At 58.5% G+C, this 6,993-nt stretch overlaps 1 protein-coding gene across 1 annotated transcript; it reads left to right on the plus strand.

Moving 5' to 3' along the window:
• Window positions 1-559: 559 nt before the first annotated feature.
• Window positions 560-6,438, plus strand: TCEA3 (transcription elongation factor A (SII), 3; the record flags this gene model as incomplete). The annotated part of the gene is made up of 12 exons (XM_009084437.1): window positions 560-628; window positions 2,093-2,155; window positions 2,258-2,363; window positions 2,708-2,873; window positions 3,447-3,515; window positions 3,633-3,716; window positions 4,010-4,087; window positions 4,255-4,343; window positions 4,650-4,706; window positions 5,430-5,584; window positions 6,141-6,287; window positions 6,367-6,438. Coding segments are annotated over exons 1-12 (1,155 nt in total), but the record flags the coding sequence as incomplete, so codon positions are not given.
• Between the last annotated feature and the right edge of the window lie 555 nt (window positions 6,439-6,993).

The following is a 6,993-nucleotide window of genomic DNA, read 5'->3' on the forward strand; positions in this document are numbered from 1 at the left end:
TATTGGAATACTCCAATATACTGGAATTCTCCAGTATATTGCAATCACACATCTCTTGGAATTCTCCCATAAATGGCAATCCCACATCTATAGGAATACCCCAATATATGTAGTCTACAGAGCATTCCCCAGGGATTTTGCTGCCACAGGACAGCAACTTGGGGAAGCTCAGAGCTCGTCCCACTCCACCTCTCCCCCTCGGGGCTCCGGGGCTAAACCATCCCGGTGGCAATTCCCCATCCTGGGGTTCCTTCCCCTGCACCCCTCGCTGCTCCCTGGCACGCGCCTCCCCCAGCGCTGCAATCGTGGCTCTGGGCTATATTTAGCCCTCCCCCGTGTTATTTCGCCTTCCTGGCAGGAGTTTGTTAACTGGCCGGGACAGCTCCACCTCCTTTCTGCTTTCTCTCCTTTCCCTTCCCTTTCTTTTCCCCCTTTTCCCCTCTCTCTGCTCGCTCCCCTGCAGCTGCTTGGTACCCCACGCTGGCAGTGCCAGCTGTGCCCACTGTCACCCATCCTGCGCTGTGGGTTGTTGGAGCCTGGCGAGCTGTGAGCCCCCGGCATGGGGCCCGCTGAGGAGCTGGTCCGGATTGCCAAGAAATTGGATAAGATGGTGGCCAGGAAGAGCACGGTAAGGTGGCCAAGCTCCTCGGGTTTGCACACGTGTGCGTGTTGACACGCGTGTGTTTACATGTTGGCATAGTGCGGATGGTGCCGCGTGGCTTGGGAAAGTTTGCTCTTCTCCCTCCTCCTGTGTTCCCCTCCCCTGGAGGGACTGAGTGGGTTTAAAGGGTGCTGAGCCCCCACAGGTGCCACCAGCACCTTAGGGTGCTGCCTGTGCCACCCCAACCTTGTGACATCAAAGCCAGCGCGCAGGGGGATTTAATTTTGCCTCGAATTTGGGGCTCTTCTGTAGCCCGTTGCTCCCAGACATTGGGATTTGGGGGTAAATCCATGGGTGGCAGCTCTGGGAACCCCTGAGCAGTGCTGGACTGTGGGTGACAGGTGCTTGGCCACCAGCCCAGCCACCAACACCCGATCAGTGCCAGTGCCACAGGCTCGGATCTGAGCTAGGGAAAACTCCAGACTGGGAGACACAACCTCCCCAGCACCCCCAGCCCAGCCCTGCCTGCTGCACTGGTGTGCAAAGGGAGGGGGGAGGGCCAAGTGCTGGTTCCTGCGGGGTTAGGTGTGCCAGGGGGAGGCAGGCCCTTGTGCCAGGTAAGGATCCATCTGGGGATCCTGTGAACTGGTTAGGTGTGCCCAGCCCGGCCCTCGGAGTTAATATTTGACTGTTTCCACTGGCCTTTGCCCTGACAAGGTGAAGGCTCCTGGGCAGGGGGGGCAGCACTGCTGTTCCCTGGATCTGGTGACTTTTTTGGGATGTCAATACTTGGAATGGGAGCCATGTGGGTTCTGCTTCCTGCTGGAGTTCTCCCAGGATCAAGGGATTGGGGTGCTCCATAACCTGTGCTTCATGGTGGGAGAAAGCCAAGGTCTGGCCACAGCACAGGGATGTCCCTGCACTCATCATACCAGGGGAGCCTGATCCTGCTCCTCATGGTGGGGGTCCATGGAGCTGTGTCCCTGTTGGGGGGATACCTGTGAGCTGGTGTCTGCTGCTGGGGCTCTAAAAATACCATGGAGGAGGAGGAGGAGGAGGAGGAGAAGGAGGAGGGCTCCATGCCGGACTATCTTTAGCCCAGCAGCCGCTGTGGGGGTCAGGCTGAAATCCTAGGGGTGAATGTCCCACAGACCATAACACTCTTGCCTGGGGACACTAGGGTGTCCCACAGATGTTCCCAGTTCCCAGCAGCCTGGATTCTCCTTATGGGGAGGGTTTTCCCAAGCTTTTCCCAAGATCCTGCTTTCCAGCTGGAGATGTGGCCCAGTGCTGGGCTGGTCCAGCAGGATTTGGGTTTGGGATTTTTTCTATGGTGTGTTACTATGGAGGGTCAGTCCTTGAGGACTGGCCCAGGGCTGCTTTGGTTCCCCTTGGGGTGTCCTCCCTGGTGCCCTCAAGAGACAGGGGGAGCATGCACCCCCCATTTATCTCCAGCTCCTCAAGGGTCCCTGTGGCTTCTCCCTGCTCTAGGAAGGGGCTCTGGATCTGCTCAAGTCCCTCACTGGCTACACCATGACCATCCAGCTGCTGCAGGTGAGGGGGTGTGGGTGGGGGGCACCCCATGGGGTGGCTCATGCTGTCTCCCTGTGCCAGCTGGCACATCCCTAAGGATGTGTCCCTGCCACGTGTCCCCAGACCACACGGATTGGGGTGGCTGTGAACTCGGTGCGGAAACACTGCTCGGATGAAGAGGTGGTGACCTCGGCCAAAATCCTCATCAAGAACTGGAAGCGGCTGCTGGGTGAGTGATGCTGGGGGAACACAGGAACCCCCAAAGCCTCAACCCTCCCTGGGCCATTCCTGCACCCCAAACCCAATTGCTTTCCAGTGGGATTGGAGTGGAATCCATCCCCAGCTGGGACATGCAGGTTCCCATAACGTGTAACCCAGTCCTGCCAGGCAATGCATAGACTGGATGGATTTTCCAAGGGCTTGTTTTGGCTCCAGGATAGAGTGGTGTGAATCGGCATGTGCCCCTCCCAAGGGCTGAGCATCCCCCCAGCCACCCCTCGCCTTGGGATGCAGCTCCCCAGCTGCCCTGTGCTGTTTTGGGCCATGCCTGTGACACCCAAATGCTTCCCTCAGAGTCCACCACCCCAAAGAAGGAGAAAGACACAGATGGAAAGAAGGAGAAGGACACAGATGGGGACAAGAAGAAGGAGAAGGGGCTGGATGTTTCTAGCTGCCCCAGTGAAGGGGTGAAGCACTCCAAGAACTCATTGGAGAAGCACAGGGAGAAGCACAAGGAGAGGTGAGGGCTCCAGCCTGCTGTCAGGGGGCACCAGGGAGATATGAGATCACCCTCTGCTTGGGCCTTAAAGGTTTATCCATCTCTGCTGGCCCATGGATACCAGCAGCACCTCTGGAGAACAAAGGGCAGCTGCCTGCAGCTAGGGCAGCACTGGGGCAGCTTTTGGAGGAGGGAGAAATGGCAATTTTAAATTTTCCCTTCTCTAGAGCTATTTGTTCCTTGGATAAGGGCAGTTTGGACAGTGCTTGTCTGACCCTGTCCCACTCTCTCTGTCCCTAGGAAGCCCAGCAAGTCCAGCTCTCATGCCACCACCACCCAGGGCCACTCTGCCGACTCCAGCCTGGAGAGGTACCTGCTGAAGGATGCCCTGACCCTCACACCAGGCTCTGCTGGGCACTGCCAGCCCGGGGAAGGCTTTGCTGGCAGCTTTGGTGGGTGGTGGGGCTCAGGGATGACCCCTCTGGGGATGGGGTGTGCAGATGGGCAGGATCTGGCTCACAGGTGACACCAGGGGATGCTGGGGCTGGGCTTGCTGAGAGCATCTCTCCCTTCCTTTGGGCTCCTGTGGTGAAGAGAGTCCAGTGACAGCCGGAGCCCAACTGCATCCTCCAAGAAGTCACCTCTGGATGGCAAGAAAGAGAGGTGAGTGCTGGGCTGGGCAAGGATGGGAGAGGCAGGACCTCAGCCCCTTGCTGGGCTGTGGTTGGGGGTCTGGACCCACTGCCTGGTCCCTATTGGACATGGGGCTCATCCTGCCAGGAGAGACTCTGCTGACTCAAAGTCCTCCACCACCTCGACCATGTCCTCCTCTTCCTCCCCACAGAAGAGACTGTCAGGGGAGAGGTAAGGAGAGGTCATCCCTGGACAGCCTTGGGATGCTTTGGGGATCCCCTTTGGGGTTGTCCTGACCATAGGACCCCCATCTAGAGTGGGCAGAGATGGATCACCCTGATTGTGCCACAGGCACTGGGACATTCCTGGTGAGGAGTAAATCCTCCTCTGGGGAAATTCCTGTTGGTTCTGAGTACTCACATTGACATGCTGGTGCCCAAGGTACAGCCACCAGCCCCTGCCCCCTGTTCTGCTCGCCCTATCTCTGGTGTCATCCCCACTGTCCTCTCCCATGCCACCCCCAGGAGAGCCTCTGTGGGCACCGGTCCCTCTCCAGCTCCCACTGGCTCCCGGATAAACTCTAGTGACAGCAAGGAGGAAAGGTAGGAGAGACCCATCCCTGCCACCATGGGACCCCTGGCAGGTCCCTGGGGCTGTGCCAGGACCCCACTGCCTGCCTGTCCCCTACTGTGTGCCCCCACAGAGCCAACGGCAGCAAGGCCAAACCAGAGACACCACGAACTCCCACCAGCCCCTCCTTCTCTCCCAGCCCCTGCTTCCTGGCCCCCTGCTATCTCACAGGGGACTCGGTGCGGGACAAGTGCATCGAGATGCTGACGGCTGCACTCCGCATGGATGGTGAGTGGCTCTGGGGGTGCAGGACCCCAAACTGGGTTGTTTCTCCCATGGAACACCCCTAATAGGAGCATTTGGCCCCAGAATGAAAGGGAAGGAGGTTTGCTGGTTCTCTGATATGGAGATGAGTCTTTGTAAGGTTCAAGGTGGGTCTTAGTAAGGTTCAAGATGGGCAAAGGTAGGTATTTTAGAGATGGGATGTCTAGGCCAAGTACAGGGGGGAGAGGTGAGATTTGTGGGGAGGTTGTACAGTGAGATCTGGCTGGTTTCATGCCTGAAAGTCACTCCTTGATCTCTCTGTCCTGTTAGATGACTACAAGGAGTTCGGTGTCAACTGTGAGAAAATGGCATCGGAGATCGAAGACCATATCCTTTGGGGATCCCCAGGCACCGTCTGATGGGGGGCACACGTGGGCTCAGCAGTGGAGGTGGGAACAGGATGGAGGCTGACAGGGACAAGGACAGAGGGTGACAAGGACAGGACAGAGGGTGTCAGAGACAAGGACAGTGACAGGCTCTGCTGTCCTCGCTGCCTGCAGAGGGAGCCCAGACCACGGTTAGAGGATGCCGAGGTTGAGGCTGAGCAGAGCATCCCCCGGGCACCTGCCTTAGTCCGGGGTTCTGTGTCCCCCCCCAAAATCCCTCTGTTCCAGGACCTGCCTTCATCCCTGGGGAAATAAACCGACACCCAGCCAAGGCCCTTTCCTTGAGCCTGTTGTGGATGCTGTGTCTCCTGCCAGCCCGATGTGCCCAAGCTGTGCCACGCTGGCAGGGATGGAGCCACCTTCATCCACTCCCAGTTCAAGGCTGGGAGGTCTCCTGTCAGCCCTCCAAGACTGAAATCAATCCCAAGATGGTTCCCCTTCCTGGGTGCACTTCGATTTTTGGTGCATCCCAAACTCTGTGCCCAGAGCTGCCAGCTCAGCCTGTCTGCCTGCACCCAAGGAGGAGGACACCCCAACACATTCCCAGGGAGAAAGGCCTACTGAGATCAGCCACCCCCACATGGGCACCGACCCTGGTGACAGTTGGCACCACCCAAGCTGTCATCCCCCCACTTTTCCCCCTTGATTCCTTGACAGACCCCACATATCTTCCAGGAGCTGAAGAGCACAGACATGAAGTATCGTAACCGTGTGCGGAGCAGAATCAGCAACCTGAAGGACCCCAAGAACCCAGGCCTGAGGAGGAACGTGCTGTGTGGGGCCATCGAGCCCAGCCTCATCGCCCGCATGACCGCCGAGGTGGGTCATGGACCACATCCATGCTGCCTCCTCCTTGGCTGGGTGGTGCCCACACTGGGCTTGTCCCAGCATCTCCCCATCCCATCCCAGTGTTGGATGAGGTATAAGGAGCATCAGGCACAGGGAGAAAGTGGTGGGCACTGCCTGGTCCCCTCAGAGCCCTGCAGCCCCCCAGCCCATCACAGAACTGGCTGTGGGATGTCACACAGGCAGGAGTCAGGCTTGGGAGTCCCCATGCCTTCTCCTCAACCAGGGAGCCCTAATCAGGCTCCTAGAAGCCCAATTTCCCCTGCAGGGAGCTAGATCCCTGCAGGCATCAATTTTGGTTTGAGGATGGGGTGATTTTTTTCATCTGGAAGGGCCTGAGCCCTCCAGCAAGCACAGAGAGCAGGATCAGTCATAGAATCATCAAGGTTGGAGGAGACCTCTAAGATCATCAAGTCCAACCGTTAACCAGGGTGGGTCAGGAGAGGGTGAGGGGAGTGCTGGGCTGTGCTCCTTGGCTGTGAGCAGAGCCATGGCCACACTGACCCATCTGGGCCGATGCTGGTGGCAGGAGATGGCCAGTGATGAGCTGAAGCAGCTGCGGAATGCCATGACCCAGGAGGCCATCCGGGAGCACCAGATGGCCAAGACAGGCGGCACCGTCACCGACCTCTTCCAGTGCGGCAAGTGCAAGAAGAAGAACTGCACATACAACCAGGTTAGCCCTGGCCCCGAGGGGACCCTGATTTGGGGGTATTAGAGGGGTCCCTGCTGACCTGGTGCCTGCTCCACCCCAGGTGCAGACACGTAGTGCCGATGAGCCCATGACGACATTCGTGCTGTGCAACGAGTGTGGGAACCGCTGGAAGGTCTGTGCTCAGCTGGGGAAAGGATTTTGGGCACCCCAACCCTTTCCTAGCCCTTTGGGGTGGCAAAGCCCCCCAAAACGGTGCAGGGGGAGCTGAGTGAGGGCTCACCCCCAACCTTGGGCTCTGTTTCTCCTGCAGTTCTGCTGATGGTGCCGGCGATGGGGCTGGAGGGAAGGCGGTTGAGATGGGATGCTGTGCCAGCCACATCAGGCAGCCAGGGTGGGCATGAGGGTGGCACCAGTCCCTGAACCCTGGCTCCCTGTTTCCTTGCCCTGGGCTCCCTCCAAAGTCCTGGGGAGCTGAGGCTGGAGCAGGCATGTTTGCTCGAGAAGATCCTGGTGAATTCAATGGTTCTTGTGAACACCTGCCCTTTGCTTGGGGTGTGCTGGGAGCCCACTGGGAGCAGACACATCCCTGGAAAGGCAAACTGGTATGGCCTGGGAAGTGTGCCCTTCCCTGAGGAAACCTGGGCTTGGTTGATTTGGGGGCAGAAGGAATGTTGTCCCATGGACACAGGGCTGTGCTCAGGGGGTGGGAAAGGGCCAGGTTTTAACC

This window comes from Acanthisitta chloris, unplaced genomic scaffold (assembly GCF_000695815.1).
Source record: "Acanthisitta chloris isolate BGI_N310 unplaced genomic scaffold, ASM69581v1 scaffold18391, whole genome shotgun sequence".
NCBI lineage: Eukaryota > Metazoa > Chordata > Aves > Passeriformes > Acanthisittidae > Acanthisitta > Acanthisitta chloris.